The sequence below is a fragment of the Marmota marmota genome, unplaced genomic scaffold, assembly GCF_001458135.2.
Source record: "Marmota marmota marmota unplaced genomic scaffold, marMar, whole genome shotgun sequence".
Lineage (NCBI taxonomy): Eukaryota > Metazoa > Chordata > Mammalia > Rodentia > Sciuridae > Marmota > Marmota marmota.
In genome coordinates this window covers 40,993,553-41,012,410 of record NW_025999990.1, presented here as the reverse complement: position 1 = coordinate 41,012,410, position 18,858 = coordinate 40,993,553, and the positions used below count along the sequence as shown (strand labels likewise).

Below are 18,858 nucleotides of genomic sequence, written 5' to 3'. Positions count from 1 at the left end.
ACACAACATCTTTGTTTGTATGTGGTGCTGAGGATCGAACCCGGGCCGCACGCATGCCAGGTGAGTGTGCTACCGCTTGAGCCACATCCCCAGCCCCGAAACGAGCATTTTTTAAAAAATGTACTGCCTAATATAATGTGTCATGAAACTGACCCCTTGTGTACATCTGTGAGATATAAACTAGTATCTCTCTGAAAGATACATATGTACTACTTAACAAAAGCCTTAAAAGTACCTATATTCTGATGGAAAAAAAATTAACTTTATGACTTTCTTCTTGGAAAACAATCTTGGACATGGGCAAAGGCACACAAGATAATGTTTTCATTTACAAATGGAATTAAAAATGCAGTCTGGCCTAACTGCTGGTCATAAAAAATGCCGGCACTTCAAGGCTTGCTGGTGTGTCTTCAGGAACCCTCTCACCACAGATACCAAGTGCATGGCCCACTTGCATGAATTCAGATCTCTGTTCAAATGTCACCTTATCAGTCAGTCTTCTCATCCACTTTCTGTAAAATAACAACCTCCCGCCACCCACTGGTGCATCCACATAACACCCATTTCCTTGCCCAGCCTTACTCTTCTCTGTCCTGAATGGCAAAGAGACATTGTACAGTTACATTTTCATCTGTGTGGTGCCTGCCTCCTTCAGCTAGAATGTCAGCTCTATGAATCAAGGATTCTGTTTATGCACTGTATGTCCCCAGCACCTAGAACAATGTCTGGAATACAGCAAGCATCCATATTTGCTAAAGAAGCAGAATAAAATAGACATTATTATTGTTGTGGGTATATACGTGACTGTATGACCAATGTGATTCTGCAACCTGTACACTCAGAAAAATGAGAAATTATACCCCATCTGATTCAAATGTATGATGTCAAGATCATTGTACTGTCATGTGTAACTAATTAAAACAAATTAAAAAATTAAAATTAAAAAAAAAGAATCACCATGTATTCCTTTTGTAATAAAAATTCCTTTCTTTCTCTAGATTAATACAAGGAAAGACAATAGCAACAAAATCCAGTCTTGATCATCACTAGCATTCTTCCTCTGATGTTTTCAAGACCTTCAGAGACTCTGCTCTGATCAGAAGTGCTAATGCTGTCATACTTAGGGGCACTTACCCACTGTGCCACATCCTCAGCCCTTTTTTAAAATTAATTAAATTTTAAAAATTTTATTTAGGTTTATATGACAGCAGAATGCATTTTGATTCATTGTACACAACTGCAGCACAACTTTACAATTCTATGGTTGTACACGATGTAGTGTCACACCATATGTTCAGTCACACATGTACCTAGGGTAATGATGTCCATCTCATTCCACCATCTTTCCTCCCCCATGCACCCTCCCTCCCCTCCCTCCCCTTTGCCCAATCAATGTTCCTCCATTTCTCCCATTCTCCCCCTTGTTTTATTTTTATTTAGAGACAAGGTCTCGCCAAGTTGCTTAGGGCCTCACTAAATTGCTCAGGATGCCCTTGAACTTGTGATCCTTCTGCCTCAGCCTCCCAAGCCACTGGGATTACAGGCATGCACTGTGGTGCCTAGCTAGCTATTCAGTTTTAAAGGGCAGAGATAACTGCAAAAAATCTCTATCTCCTTCATCTGTCTCTTTGAAATGGCCCTAATGGGGAATTCTATAATTTCAAATTCAATAAACACTTATTAGCAATCATGTTGTAACCTATAACCATGACAACAAAAAGATGAACTGCATTAAAAAAAACAAGCATACTTTTTTCCCTCAATAGATATGAACTTAGAATCATAGAGTAGAGAGTTATTTTGTTTTCTATAATAACTGAATCTCTCTTTTGCCTATTAAAAATTAGTACCTGCTGGGTGTGATGGTGCACACCTGTAATCCTGGTGGCTCAGAAGGCTGAGGCAGGAGGATGGTGATCAAGGGCAGCCTTAGCAACTTAGCCAGGCCCTAAGCAACTCAGCAAGACCCTGTCTCTAAATAAAACATAAAGAAAAACTTGGGACGTGGCTCAGTGGTTAAGCACCCCTGGGTTCAATCCCTGGTACAAAAAAGAAAAAAAAAAGTAGTAACTATCCATACTAGAAAAGTTGAAAAAAACAGATAATCAAGAAAAATATTGAATTATAATCTCTTACCTACGGATAACCACTGTTAATACCTTGCTGTGTCTCTTATGGTTTGGATCTTGGATGTCTATAGCAATGTCCAGAAGTGGGCACAGGGGAAGTGATCAGATCATGAGGGCTCTGACCTCATCAGTGGATTAATCCACTGATAGTTGAATGGACTTACTGGAGGTGGTGGAAACTGGAGGCAGGTAGAGTATGATTGGTGGGAAAAGGGCACTGGGGAAAACCCCTGGGGACTCTACATTGTCCCTGCCCTACCCCCATACATACTTTCTGTCTGCATGAGCTGAGCAGCTTTTCTCTGCCACGCCCTTCTGCATGATGTTCTGCCTTATCTCAGACCCAGAGCAATGCAGCCAGGCTACCACGGACTGAAAATGTGAGCCAAAATAAATCCTTCCTCCTGCAAGTTGTTTATATCAGAAATTTTAGTCACAGCAATAAAAAGCTGACACAGTGTCCTTCCAAATAGTGCACATATAAACATTTCAGAAAAATGGAAGCCTAAGCCTAGAGCAGTGACACATGCCTGTAATCCCAGTGGCCTGGGAGGCTGAGGCAGGAGGACTGTGGGTTCAAAGCCAGCCTCAGCAACAGTAGGTGCTGAGCAACTCAGTGAGACCCTGTCTCTAAATAAAATACAAAATAGGGCTGGGGATGTGGCTCAGTGGTTGAATGCCCCTGAGTTCAATCCCCAGTACCCAAAAAAAAAAAAAAAAGGAAGCCTATTGTCCATAGTGTTTTATAACCTGCTTAACTTAAAATCTTCCCATGTCAAAAATGTCACCCTGAATTTATTAATAACTGAATACCCACATACTGCTGGACATTTAATTTGATCCTATCTTCTTACTACTCTAATGCTGTACCATTATCTTTGAATATATTCTATTCTCGATTCATGATGTTTTCCCGATATTCAGGATAAATCCCCCAAAAGTGAGATTACTATTTCAAGATACATGCATTGAAGTTTATAAGTGATCACAGAATCACCTTATAGGAAGGTCCCACTGACCTGCCCTGCTTTAACAGCTCCAACTATCTGATCCTAAGAGGCAAAGGCCTGAACATGAGGAAGATATTAGGGCCCCTTTCTCCACCTCGAATTCATCAGTGGGAGCCATCTGGGCCTCCCGGGCTGGTTCTTTCTTTCATTGCCCAGTTTGCCCACAAAGGAGGGAAGATGGAATTAGATCCTGAGGTGGCCCAGGCAGAATTTCAGGTCCCTGTGGTGTGGGGGCCCCTGGGGAGCTGCTGAGCCAGTGAACATGTGTGTGTGCATGACTGTGTGTGCATTTATTTGTGTGTGTGTGTGTGTGTGTGTGTGTGTGTGTGTGTGTGTGTGTGTAGGGAGGGAGGCTTCCCAGCAGCTCCTAGCTGGATGGCTTGCAGATCCTACCATGCTGAAGGATGGTTTGCCAAGGGGTCTGATTTGGAAATTGTGGTGATGTGAAATTTTCCTTAACTGATTTACAGGCACAAATATGCATCTTGTTTGAATCAGGGGCTTATTTTTCATTTGCATGCACACTACCCTCCTTAAGAACCCTGATGAATAAAGCATTGTACATGAAGTTAACAAAAGTCTGTTGGCACGAATTATAGAACTGTTGTTATTGAGAGGAAGACTAATTAAATTAAATCACTTGTTTTTCAAATAGAGCGTGCATTATTGAGAGAACATCTGCTAGCTGAAAACACCCTGCAGTGTTCTATGCCTGGGTGCCGGAAGGGCTCCTCCTACTGAATTCTTGAAAATTTTGTGTTCTACTGACACCTAGTGGACCTAAGAACAGTTTTTAAATATGAAAATAAGAGCAACGTGCCAGAGTTCATATACTGACTATTGACATTGTCTAAAATAGAAACTAACCTTACAACTCTAAAGTCAATAATTGCTTTACAGTTGAAGAGGACTTCTAATTACAGAAGAGCCCTAGATTTCATTATTTTGATCCATCAGGTAGGGCCTGATGACTATGTTCCTGAGGGTCTTGCACCCCATTTTCTCTCTTCCTATTCCTTAGTTCCTTCTCCTTTACTCTTCACTCTTCCCTCTGACTCAAGAGAGAATCACAAACATGCCCTTGACAAAATTCCAGTCCTGATTTTACTTGACCTCAAAAAGAGTCCTGTGATGATACTGTCCTCAGAATAGAAGTTGAAGGAGTCAGCAACAACTATGGGCTATAGGACAACAACTATAGGACAAATCCTGCCCACTGCCTCTTTCTTTCTTCCTTTCCACCTTTATTTCTTTTGCTATACCCCAGCCCAATTTTTTAATTTTTTTTTTTTTTTATTTTGAGACACAGTCTCACTCTAAGTTGTGGATGAGGGCCTCTAACTTGTGATCCTCGTGCCTCAGCCTCCCAAGTAGCTGAGATTACAGGCATGCGCCCTCTTCTGAAAATAGCCACACCCACACATTCGGGGATTTTCTGTTGCTGCTTTTGTGCTATGATAGCAGAGCAGAGTAGTTGCAACAGGGATAGCATTCCCTACAAAGCCTTCTATATCTACTCTCTAGCTTGTTGGCCAAATTGACTTGGAATACAGCAATGGGAGTCCCAACCTCTGAAACTTATTACCTGCAGTACCCAAGGTTTCACACATGAGGCAGTGGCCCTGATTAGACACAAAGGGCATTGTTACCATTGAGTTTCTAGAAAATTCCATTTTTTCAGGGCACTTTCATAACTGGCTCTTCTTACCTCTCTACATATGAGGAATCATCATTTCTTCCCACTTCAGTTTTATTCACTGGCCCAAGAGTCTCAAAATGTAACCCCAGTTCATGCAGAAATGGAAAGTTTGTCACATAAAGCATAGTCCCGACAATCCCCGAAGGTCAACAAGAGCCTCAAGAAGCCAGTTCTCAGGTCCCACATTGCCAGGCTTCACTAACCCCCTTCAAGTTTAGGCTTTGACCCTGGTGCAGTCACCAGATCTGCCACCCTGCAGGCCCCACTGACGAGAAAGGTTGCCCCTCCCAAGCCGCCTCATGCTCCTCATGCCTGTTGGAAGGGCAAAGTCAGCTGTGGTGTTGAGTGAGCCTCAGGACACGAACTGCAAGTGCAGTGTAAATGAACACAGGAGGTGTCAGTGCTAAGAAATGCAGTTGACAAAAAATTCAAAATAAAACATAGGTCTCCCAGGACCCTTAATAATAAGCAATGAAAATCTCTTATCCAAAGAAATAGGAGAGAGACTTGCCAGTAGACAGTCAATGAATGAATGAAAATATAAGCTACGTGCATGCTGCAATGCCTATGAGCTCAGGAATGGGGGTTTCACGTTGAATACTGCTGCCTTGACCTCAAGAAGAGACCAAAGAGGGGCTTCATGAACAGAGCAACAGCTACATGAGGGATGATCTACGATAAAACAGGAGTTCAAAATACTGTGCTCTGTAGGCTCAACCTGCAGACCCTAATGTACACCAGAGTCAAAAACCCCATCCTTTCACCCACCTTGGGCTCATGAACTCTTCCCACAATCACCATGCCAACACCTGATGTCATTCAGCAGTATGTCCTCTCTGGGGCTCTCAGTAAGTTTTCTGAGGAACTTGTGAAAGTTTGTTTCATTATCCTCCCAAAATATTATACATATATATGCACACATATAAATAACACACACACACACTTAATTCTTTTTGGAGAGAAAACAACAGAGAAAAGTACACATGAATTTGAATGCTAACTTTCCTCTTGTGAGCAAAGATAACTTTTTAGAACTACAAGAGACATTTAAAAAGAAATACCAGCATAGCAAGAAATACTTGGAGAGGTCCAACCACTATCAGCTCTGACAAAGGTGGGCTATCTCACTTAAAAATGATCAATAATGAAAAATACCATCGGGACCATAATTGATTGGTTAACTACTCATTTCTTTACAAATTGTACTGAGTTAATTTGGAGGTTTTATTAAAGATATCTGTTATTTTATAGTATTAGGTATTGAACCCAGAGCCTCACACATGCTAGGCAAGTACTCTACCACTGAACTACACCCCAAGATCTTTTGTTTTTATTTTGAGACAGGGACTGCCTAAATTGCTCAAGCAAGCCTCAAACTTGTAACTCTCCTACCTCAGCCTCTGGAGTAGCAGGGATATTTGTTGTGGCTCTCCAACAAGGATTCTGCATAGAAAAATAAATGGGTGGTGAATTCTATTTCATCTTAGAAATCTCTGATCAAAAGGTAATATATGGGACTGGGGTTGTGGCTCAGCAATAGAGTACTTGCCTAGCATGTGCAAGGCCCTGAGTTCGATCTTCAGCACCACATAAAAATAAATAAATAAAACAAAGGTATTGTATTCAACTACAACTAAAAAATTAAAAAAAGTTAATGTAGCATATTATTTTCAACTTAGAACTTTTCAAATTAAAAGAAAACTTGAGCCAGCCATAGTGAAGTCCCAGCTTCTTGGGATGCTGAGGCAGCAGGATCTAAAGTCTGAGTCCAGATTGGGTAATTGAGTGAAACTCTAAAATAAAAAAAATAATAAAAATAAAATGGCCGGTAATGCAGTTCAGCAGTAGAGCATTTGCCTTGCATGTACAAAGCCCTGGATTCAGTCCCCAGGACTTAAAAGGAAAGAAAGAACACAAGAGAATCCAAAAAATTTGCTTACTTGAGATGGACAAAAAATGGCAAGTATGTTAAAAATTATTTCAAGTGTTTTTATTTAAACATGTAGACAACTTACATTAACTCTAAGATGGTGCCTGCAGTCTGCAGTGAAATCGCACCTGGAGCCATCCTCAGCAATGACTTAAGAATCCAAAAACATCATGATCTCAAGGTGCTACCAGATGTCCAGTCAGATGACACAGGTCACAAGGTTCTTTTAGGATTGCATTTTGGAAATAAAGGAAGCCTACAGCAAAGGACTTCATCATCAGCTGGAAAAATCACTTCAGTGTTTTGCCATGGCTTGGCAATAGCAGTAGCTTCCATATAATGGCAAGTGTGTGGTTGTAAAGCAATGCTATCTGTTCTAAGATAGAAGGTTCATGGGCATCATCCAAGACCTGATGGTTATAACTGGTCCCCAGGCAGACATCCTGGGAAGACAATAACTCCATAAGATCCCTCTAAGGAACCAGTACCTGGTGCGGCGAAGACGGCTGGACATGGCCTCTTGGCAACATAAGAAATATGGTAGGGCAGAGACAAACCATTGAAACCAAAGCCATCCTGAATCAGAACTCCCAGCCCACAGTTGAACTGTAGACTCATGGGCCATATTTAAGCCTCAGCTCAAACATTTATATTGTTATATCATGTGTATGTACAAATATGTAACAACAAATCCAATCCCTGTATAATATACCAATAAAAAATGTGGAAAGACAAATAATAATAATAATAATAATTAAATATAAAAATGTTTACAGGGATAAAATCACTGTAAAAACAATAAAGACTAATAAAATCACTGAGTCTTTGGGCGATTGATATGAAGTGACAACTGATACAGACACACTGATGAAAACCATTTTACAGTACTTGATGCTTGCTGAGCACTGTGATAAGTGTCAGGTCCTTGCAGACCGTTTCTCATTTCATCTTCACATCCCTATTTATTTGATGCCAGGTACTGAGCTTCATGTATGTCATAAAATGCAATCCCTATACTTACAAAAAATATGTGTTGTCAGGTTTTGAGGCTCATTCAAGAGGGAATCTGGGTCTCTCTGTTCTCCAGTTTATAAGGGCAGTCTAACTGCATTGTCTGTAGCATATGCTATTCAGTACCAATTTGGGACCTACCCTCCAGCCCCATCACTATAATCCCTGCTCCACAATGACCTCCGGGACTCTGTTGTGGTTTCCATTTTTAGTAGAGCCAACCCTCTGCTATATCTGCACAAGTACACAGCTACCCAGTAAAGCAGGGCTCCAGTTCCTCAATGACCTAATCAGAAAAGCCAGCCCGGAAGGAAACAGCGGCCACTGCAAACATGAACCCAGCTGGACACCATGAGGGAACCTATTGCTATCTCTTTCTGCTGGCCATCTGATAACACCCCTTTCTTTTTTTTTAATTGATTTTATTTTTTTAAATACACAACAGTGGAATGCACTACAATTCTTATTACACAGATAGAGCACAATTTTTCATATCTTTGTATATAAAGTATGTTCATGCCAATTCATATCTTTATATATGTACTTTGGTTTTTTTGCATTATAATTCTTATTACACATATTTACCACAATTTTTCATATCTATGTTTGTATATAAAGTAGGTTGACACCCAATTCATGTCTTCATACATGTATTTTGGATAATGATGTCCATCACATTCCACCATCCTTGCTAACCCCCTGCCTCCTCCCTATCCCTCCCTCCTCTCTTCCTTGTCTAGAATTCATCTATTCTTCCCATGGGGTACACTATGAATCAGTCTCCTATATCAGAGAAAACATTTGGCATTTGCTTTTGGGGGATGGGCTAACTTCACTTATCTTCTCTAACTCCATTCATTTACCTGCAAATGCCATGATTTTATTCTCTTTTATTGCTATTCAATCCCTGGTACAAAAAAAAAATGATAAATGAATGTTATGTATATTTAACACAGTAAGTGAAAAAAATTTAAATACGAAAAATATCATTACTTTTCAGGAAATGTGAGTAATTTTAAAAATATTATTATTAAAAGTAAAAGTAAGTCACTCAAATCAGAAATTAGAAGACCCATGTGGACTAAAACCAGTGACCATCCCCCACAGTCTAAAATTTTGATCTCCAATTCCCTAATTGTAGTACAACCTTCTACTCCTGTGGAGGAAAAAATTAAACTTTTTGGAACCAGTATGCTTCATTATTTAACTAAATTTTACAACTATCACAGACCTTACAAATTCAGGATTCCTATCCACCATAACCATAGAGTTATTAAGTAAGTCTTGTGTATAATATAATATACAAAACCCCAAAAGTATCTTTATTTCAACAAGCTAAGGATGCCATACTATGAAAATGCAAAATTATGACTTACATATATTTATATCTTATATATAATATATTTTCAAAATATGGACTATGATTTAATAGGGTCAGGTAAGTTAATGTACACCTATCTTCCCAGGGCTTCTTCTCCATTAAACCACTTTTTTGTGTGTATGGTGCTGGGGGTTGAACCAGGGCTTTGTGCATGTGAGGCAAGCATTCTACCAAATGAGCTATATCCCCAGCCCTTCCATTAAACCTCTTAATTAAGTTTTTTGTTCTCTAGCTTTATAGTCTCAAGAGACTATAAAGCTAGAGAACAAAAATAACAAATTACTTTGACTTCAGGAGAAGTCAAAATAATTACTATTACACTTGACATATTCTCAAACCTTCAAAGTGACGAACAAAAGGGTAGCTTAGCAAGTATGCAGTTCACCTGGTTAATGGAGAAGTAAAGCAGAATAATTTGGACTACAAAAATGAATGACGTGGCCTGATCATTCAGTTGGGATGGAGATTATATATATAATATATATGTAACATATATATATAAATAATATATATAATATATAAATAATATATATATAAATAATATAATATATATATATAAATAATACACACACACACACACACACACCTTGACTTGATTTTTTTTTTTTCATTTTGTACAGCATTTCAGGTTAGGCAGGATATTCCCAAAGAATCAGGAGGACTTATTTAGGTAAGGTAGGACCAGATACCCTAAATTATATTTATATCTGAAAAATGTCATGGCCTTGGAGATTTCTTTTAAATGTGTTTTAAAGTCTGTTTTAATAGAATCATAACAACTAATGTAATATCTAGTCTGGACTGGACCCTGGACCAGAGTTTTGGCAAGGAAAACTATAAAAGATATTACTGAGACTGACAAAATATGGTATATAGATAAGAGTGTTGCACCAATGTTAATATCCTGATTTTGACAATTATACTCTAGTCATATAAGTGGCTGTCCTTACTCTTAGAACATACACACTAAAGAATTTGAAGTAAAAAAACAAGAGACACATCTTTCTTTCAAATCAGTAACTTACTCTCAAATAGTTCAGAAATATATATGTGTATATATATTTGTATAAATATATTTGCATACAGACGTGTGTGTGCATATATATGCATCACAAGAAAATATTAAAGTACAGCAAAATAATTCAATTAGGGAATATTACTAATGGATATGGTAGTTATTTGGACTATACTAACTTTTCTGTAAAGTAGGAAATAATTGCACAGCAAAAATTTATCATGGGCTGGTAGAGCACTTGCCTAGTACACGTGAGGCCTTGGGTTCGACCTCCAGCACTACATTAAAAAAAAAAAAAAAAAACCTCCCTCATCTACTTAGCAAAATCCTATTGATTTTATTTGTCCCCATGACAGCATTCATATGAGATGCCTCACAGCTAGCTCCCTGCCTCTGTTTCAATTCAGATCTCACCATCTCACAGGTGGCCCATAGCACTAAATAAACAAAATAAAGGTATTGTGTACATCTACAACTAAAATTTTTTTATTACTAAAAAAAGTGCTGATATAATAAGTTATTTGAAGTGAGCCTATAATCTAAAACAAAACCAAATTAAAATGGCATTAGAACTTGCAATTCTCTATTAATTTCAATACTGGTGGCATTAGTAACCAGGAAAACACTATTTGAGTTTTATCTGATTATAAAATCACTGAGTTAGGTTAGAAGGGAACTAAGAGACCAAACAACTCAAACACACATTTGTGTTTCCTGGTATGACATTATCAGAAATTAAATCATACTTAAAGTAAGCAGTGTATGAATCATGAATCAAGTTCAGAGAGGACATTATACCTTAAACTGCTGTTGATCTCCACCCAGCCCAGTTTCCATGACACATGGAGCAGAAGTCCACCAATGAATGTCTGCCACCTGCAAAGGATAAGTGCAGATGTGAATTAATACAGGCTCTGGCCTCGAACAATCCAACCCTGGCAGATCTGTTGACAGACACAGAGAGACACAATTCAACTCCTCTTATAACTCTTCTCCCACTCTCCCAGCCACTCTCCATCACTCAGACCTTTCGCTCTCCATCTCTGCTATGCCCTTGGGTGCAACTGTACATAAGTATTGCATGCATGCTTTTTCTCTTCTTATTCTAAATTTTTCCTGAACTATCTCACCCATTGCCACTGCCTCAGTACAGATGACTCCCAAATCCCAGTTCTCACCCAGATACTGCCACCCTAAAAATCCCACAAACTCCCAGTTAGACCATGCCTAAAACATCACCTTGGACTTTCCCTCCCTACCCCAATCATCCTCTTACTGTCCCTACACAGCCAACCTGGATGTCATCCCAGCCCTTACCTCCCTCATCTACTTGGCAAAATCCCATTGATTTTATTTGTCCCCATGACAGCGTTCACATGAGATGCCTCACAGCTGGCTCCCCACCTCTGTTTCAATTCAGATCTCACCATCTCACAGGTGGCCCATAGCACTAGTCCCCTACTGGGTCCCCTTGTCCTCAGGGCTGTCCTCCAGAGCCTTCTCTACCATGCATCCTTTAGCTTGCAGCCAAAGCATTTATTCTAAACTGAAATTTAATTGTGACTCTTGGGTCATTTTAAAAATGGTTGACTCAGCCCAGTTTTGCTGCCGTGGCATGCTTGAGGTCATGAAGCTCATATGAAACACACTGCCCTCAACAGCAAAGGTATAGGACAGCACAGGTTAAAAACACCCTTCTCTCTCTTACTGTAGAAAGAACATCAAAATGGTAAGTGAGAAAAATTCTATAGGCAAAACTGTTCTGTCTTACTCAAGTCACTTTTTTATTTTAGGTAGTTCAACTGTACATTTTTTTTTAATTTAGTTGCAGATGGACACAATACCTTCATTTTGTTTATTTTTATGTGGTGCTGAGAATCAAACCCAGTGCTTCACAAGTGCAAGTCAAGCGCTCTACCGTTGAGCCACAACCTCAGCCCCTCATCTGTACATTTTTAAACTGTTTTTAGTTATAAATGCCCTGAGACACCTCACCTCCACTAAAGCTCAGCATAATATTCTCCAATTCCATCCATTTACCTGCAAATGCCATAATTTTATTCTCTTTGAATGCTGAGTAATATTCCATTGTGTATATACCACAGTTTCTTTATCCATCTATCTATTGATGAGCATCTAGGTTGGTTCCACAGTTTTGCTATCATGAATTCAGCTGCTATAAACATTGATGTGGCTATGTTGGTCTACATGACAGTCACTATTTTTTTGGTACTGGGTATTGAACTGAGGGGCACCTAACCACAACCACAACCCCACAACCCCAGCCCCAGTTCTCTCATCTTAAAGTGGGAAAAATAGTTTAATTTCCTCTTAATTTTGTTGAGATAATTAGCTGGAGGAAAAAAATTGTTTTCTTGGTACCAGCAATTGAACCCAGGGATGCTTAACCACTGAGCCACATACCCAGCACCCCCTTTAAAAATATTTTTATATTTTATTTAGAGACAGGGTCTCACTAAGTTGCTTAGAGCCTTGCTAAGTTGCTGAGGCTGGTTTTGAACTTGCGATCCTCCTGCCTCATCCGTCCACACTCTGGGATTACAGGAGGACAAAATCACTTATGTGTGACACAAAAATCCTCTGGACTGGTGTCCACTCCCTGCAGGATCAGCTCTGTCTGAAGACCCTGGGATGCCACATTCCAAACATACTGAATGGCCTGCAGCCTCAGGATATCTAGGAGTCTGCAGGACTGTCCATTTGCCCATGATGCTCTTGTCCTTTTCTTGTGTACTGATGAACCCCTGCTCAGTGACAACAACCAGTCTACACAACTCCTTTGTGATGCTTCACTGGCCCAGCCAAGCAGAACATGTGTCATGCCCTGAAGGAGTTTGGGATAAAGCAGTGGTCTTAACCAGGTGATTTCTTCCTTCAGAGGACATCTGGCAGTATCTGGAGATACATTTTTAGTTGTCACAGCTGGGGGTGGGAGAGAGTAGGTTTGCTACCAGCATTTAGTAGGTAGAAGTCAGTGATGTTGCTAAACATCCTACCTACAATGTGCAGGGCAGCCCACAGCAAAGAATTTCCCAACTCAAAATGTCGATTCTGGAATGTCATCCTGAGGTCAGGCTAGCAGGAAGGAAGGCAATTAACCAATAATTACAAAAAACTGTGGTGAAACCCTAACAGGAAGAGGACCAGGTATCACAAGCCATCCCAGCAAGGACAACTTATCTAGTCTGGTGAACTGGGAAAGACTTCCTGGAAGAAGCAGCAAGTTTAAGCAAAAACGTGACACACATTCAAAGCAGAAGACCCACAAGAGACAAAAGCCCAAAGGGAAGAAAGATAATGGATCCTTCAAAGCTTCTGGGAGAAGTTCAACTGGTCTGGACCTTAGCATTTGAGCAATTGGGGAGGGGAAAACGCTTGAGAGAAGGGGCTGCTCCTGAAGGGCCATGTCGGCTGCCACAAGGAGTTAGGACTTCAAGCTCGGTCCCAAGGAAGGATTTTAAACATGGGAAGGTCAATGTCATATTTATATTTGGGAAAGTTCCAACTCTTTACGAGAAGAGTATGTTTTTGAGAGAAGAAAGGCTAGGGGCAAGGAACCAAGTTAGGAGATGTTATAGCAATTTGAGAGATGACAGTGGCCTAGGAAGGGACAATATGGATGAAGAAGGTAGACAGATTCTAAAGCTATTTAAGAGGTCCTGGTGATTAACTAGATATTAAGGATAGAGGAAACAAAGGAATGAAAATGAACTCCCAGGTTTCTGAGCTGGATAGCCAAACAGAAGGTACCATTCACTGCAGGTAAATTTAAGGAACAGAAAGGAGAGACGAGAAATTCCACAAAGGCAGGGATCTTTGTTTTCTTCACTAATCTACCTCAGGTGTTTAGGACAGTGCCTGGCACAGAGTATTCACCAAGAAATATCTGTAGAATAAGCTGCCCTATGATGCTCCTTCTCTGCACCAAACATGTCCCAGAACTAGGGATACTCCAAAGACAAGGGGTAAAACACAACCCCAGGCTTTGCAGAGCTGACATTCTGTCAGGGAAGTGCACTCAGTCAGACCAGGGGGGAAAGCAATCTAGGTGAAAACATTGTCCTTGAGTTCTCCCTCCCAGGAGAGACAAGAAAGGACAATCAGGGTCAGGAAATGCTTCCTATTCACTCAGAGAGAACAGTATCTCAGCTTTCTTGATTGAAACATGCATAATCACAAGTATTTTAAAACTTTGCTCTTAAAATATTAGGGAAGAATTTGACAAAGGAATTCAAAAGTTCACCTGAAACAACATATTAGTGATAATACAAAGAACATCTTTAAAAGGGCAGAATGAGGATGACTTGCTCTACTGTGTAGTTACGTGGTAATAATAATTTAAATAATAATTTAAATAATTCAGCACTAGTCCTTTCCATAAAAAATTGAAAAGTAAGTACCTGAAAAGAGATCCTAGAAGAACAACTTTCTGTATGATGTTAACAACTCAAAGATAAAAAGAAGAATCACACAATAAATGAGGATAGTATAATTTACTACTGGAGGAGGGATGATTTCCTCATATTGTACCATACATTTAAAAAAAAAACTGGGGCTGGGGTTGTAGCTCAGTGGCAGAGCACTTGCCTGGCATGGGTGAGGCACTGGGATCAATTCTCAGCACCATATAAATAAATAAAATAAAGGTCCATCAACAACTAATAAAAATATTTTTAAAAAACTGATGATGACTAAAAATTGGATAAAGCTTTAATGAAATATAGATGAATATCTATGATGTTGTGATAAGGAAGAATAAACACAAAAGCAATGGAAGTAATCACAAAAGAAATAATTAATATATTTGCGCACATAAAACTTTCAAGTAATCTAAATAATTTATAAGTAAAGGACAGAACAAATTGCAAAAAAAAAATATTTCCAATAAACATAATGGACAAGTGATAGCATCCTTAAAATACAATAAATGCATTAAATTAACAAACCTCAGTGAAAATGAGTAGAAGACACAAATAGGGGCTGGGGTTGTGGCTCAGTGGTGGTGCACTTGCCTAGCACGTGTGAGGCCCTGGGTTCAATCCTCAGCACCACATAAAAATAAACAAATAAAATAAAGGTATTGGGTCCAATTACAACTAAAAAATAAATATTTTTTAAAAATTGTAAAACCCATTCTTAAAAAAAAAACAAAACAGGGGGCTGGGGCTGTGGCTAACCAGTAGCGCACTTGCCTGGCATGTGTGAGGCCCTGGGTTTGTTTCTCAGCACCGCGTATAAATAAATAAAATAAAGGTCTATCAACAATTAAAAAATATATTTTAAAAAAAGACACAAGTAGACAATTCACTGAAAAAAAATGTAGATAGTAAACAAAATAAAACTGTCCAACTTTATTAATAATTAAGAAATTATAAAATTTACACAGGCCTGGTTGCAAGATAAACTAGTAAAGCATTTTTGGAAAATAATTAATCAATATTCAAGAAGAATACTAAAAGAATTCATAACATGAAAATAACATGAAAGATCATGAGTTCTTTCAGAAATCAAATTTCTTACATAGAAATCTAGCCCCAAGAAATAGTTGGAAATTTGGCAGATTTGAATTTTTAAAATCTGACAAAGTTATTTTTAGGTACCCCAAATGGGACACAATTTAAATGCCCACTAATAAAGTATCTAAGTAAATTACTATGTGTCTACTTGATGATGAACCTAGGTAGTCATTAAAACTACTTCAAAGAACGTTTAATGATGTTGATTGAACTTTTCTTACAAATGTGTATAAATAGCAAAAAAGATACTCACCCTTGGAATAATGTAGGGTAAGTAAATTTCAGGACAGACAGGACATACTGAAAAAACAAATACCAGATTAATCAACATTTTAAATGATAGAGAAGTGATAGAGCAAATAATCAAAGAAATTCCTACTGAAGAAATATAAGTACACTCAAGTTTCAAAAAGACATTTATTTCCCAAAAAAATCCTATACTGGGCAAACAAATGGTCTTCCAAGTCATATTAAAGAGAATGAATTTTTTAAAAACCACTCAGGTCTATTTGTTTTTCTATTATGTATTTTAACTAGATTTATAGTAGTTTATGACGGAAGAATAGAAGAATTGTTTTGTCCATCTGGATATCTTTTTCTATTCTTTTTTCTATTATGAACATATTAAGAATTTTCTAAAAGCCTAAAACCACTTAACGTCTGCTAATTCTTCACATGATCAAAAACATGGAGTAAGTTGGGACTGGGCAAGTTTGCATATATATTTTTCCCAGGGATCAGTCCCCACCAAGTTCCCCTTTTTTGAGCTCCTAAATGCCACAACTATGGCTATCTGTGTTGTAGTCTTCTTTTACAATTCTTTGTTATTTACAATAATTTGATATTACTTTGACCTGATATTACTTTGATCTGATTTTTTTTTTCCTAAAATGGAGAAAGGGGAAGCTTTAAGGGAGCACCTGGTCATGTCCTGTAACACCCTTGACCTTCATTATGATATCAAATGTTTACTCAATATTGTGTGCTTAGTTAGGGGAGATCTAAAATATTGAAACCCAGGGCTGGTATACCTCAGAGGTGGTGCACTTGCCTGGGTTTGAGCCCCAGCATTGCAAAATAAAGAACTAAAATAAAATGCTGAAGCCCTTGCCTCACCTTGCTAAAACAAATCTACGACTAATGCAATATTAGTCCTAAAAAGGTCTCCTTTCAGTGATTCCTCATGTCACTCAGAGCAAAATGCCATTAGGCAGAAGAGCAACTCCTTATAATGATGTTCTGGGAAAAAACAGAAGTGGACTTTGCCTTCAGGCTGAAGGCTCAATAGCTGTGACAGGTGGCTTCCAGAGCCCAGGATACTGCTGGGACCTCCCACCAGAAGAGGAATATGTCATAAGGTCAGCCAGCCCAGGCCACCAAACCCATAAACAATAATAACTAATAATGAAATAGAAATATTATAACAGTGTTATGCTGTAATAAAAGTTAAAACTTATAAACCATTTATTTCTGAGATTTTCCAAGTAATGTTTTCTGACTGTGTTTGTGGATAACAGAAGCTGCAGAAAATGAAATCATGGATAGACAAGGACATAGCACTTGGTCCAAGCCAATCCACTCAGTCTGGGTAGCAGGAAGGGAGTCCAATCTGGCTTCTAAGATTCATAAAGTTTCTTCCCAGAGTTCCGTTCTGAACAACGTCAACCCTGGCCATTCACTCTAGAGCACACCTCCTTCGCCGTTCTTAAAATCCTGTCTTCCCTTCTTTCTTGTCTTCTATTGTTATTGTCCTAATTTCTCCTTCTTATCTCTGACACTTTCCAACATCCCCAGGCCAGAGCATTCTTAAATTTTGAGGGCCAGCTGGGTATGGTGGTACACACCTGTAATCCCAGCAGCTCAGGAGGCTGAGGCAGGAGGATCTTGAGTTCAAAGCCAGCCTCAGCAACTTAGCAAGGCCCTAATAACTTAGTCCCTATCTCTAAAGAAAAAAGAAAAAAGGGCTGGAATGTGGCTCAGTGGTTAAGTGTACTTGTATTCACTCCACAGTACCAAAAATTAAAATAAAAAATAAATTCTGAGGGCCCTTGGGAATCTATGATTTCTATTACTCAGATTATTATTCATGGAGACATGAGACTTGGTTTAATTTTACCTAATACCTTATGCACATGGAAGGTATATTCAGTCTTCCTTATATTATTAAATGGTATGGTACTCCAATAAGTAAAAAAATAATACCTCAAATGCAAATGTACATTCAGGGGTATTAATTTCTATGAACTAAAAACTATTTGTCCACTGAGCTTGGAGTGGGGATGCTAAGGTAAATAATCCCCCTTACTCCCAATCAATGCTATAGCTGTGGGCTTTCATGAAGGACATACTCTGCCCCTTCTGGTAATTATGGGAAATAGAAAGAAGGTCATTTTGTTTTAAAGTAAAATATTATCAATATATCCATCATGTTAGCTAGACAAATTAGAAGAGTTCAAATAAAAGGTCACATATTCCTTTTTCTTGTGTACAGGGATTGAACTCAGAAGCACTTTTACCACTGAGCCACATTGCCAGCCCTTTCTAATTTTTTATTTTTATTTATTTATTTATTTATTTTAGTTGTTGATGGACCTTTATTTTATTCATTTATTTATATGTGGTGCTAGGAATTGAACCCAGTGCCTCACACATGTGAGGCAAGCACTCTACCACTGAGTCACAACCCCAGGCCCCTAATTTTTCATTTTGAGACAGGGTCTCACTAAGTTGCTAGGAGTCTGGCTATGTTGCTGAGGAGGCTGGCCTTGAACTTGCAATCCACCTGCCTCAGTTTCTGGGATTATAGGCATATGCCACCAGGGAGGCTACAAATTCACATATGCCTGAGGAGGTACTACTAAAAGAAAAAAAAAAAAAACTTTAGCTACTTGCCCCATGAGGATCAAATAAGTCTGTCAAAATCTAATAATTACAGTGTCACACCATAAACAAAAGATAGTCTTTCCTTCCTCCCTTTCTTTTCCTCAAGAGTAACTTCCACTTGTCTTATGGAGCATTTATCATGAGGGTGGTCACTAGACCAAACACCTTACAAACAAACATCATTTTTTTTTATTCTTGGTACTGAGGATTGAACCTAAAGGGGTTTAATCCTGAGCCACCCCCCAGCCACTCCCCCACCCCCA

At 38.8% G+C, this 18,858-nt stretch overlaps 1 protein-coding gene across 3 annotated transcripts in view; it reads right to left on the bottom strand.

Annotated features, from left to right (window-relative positions):
* Tmem241 (transmembrane protein 241) overlaps window positions 1-18,858 on the bottom strand; it is a 119,444-nt gene that overhangs the window by 99,078 nt on the left and 1,508 nt on the right. For 2 of the 3 annotated variants that reach the window (XM_048806438.1, XM_048806441.1), the window contains exons 2-3: window positions 15,966-16,012; window positions 10,974-11,051 (exon numbers count right to left, since the gene is read on the bottom strand). In XM_048806438.1, coding sequence (XP_048662395.1) covers window positions 10,974-11,051; window positions 15,966-16,012 — 125 coding nt within the window. The remainder of the gene's footprint in view (window positions 1-10,973; window positions 11,052-15,965; window positions 16,013-18,858) is intronic. The other variant, XM_048806439.1, reaches the window with a different exon arrangement.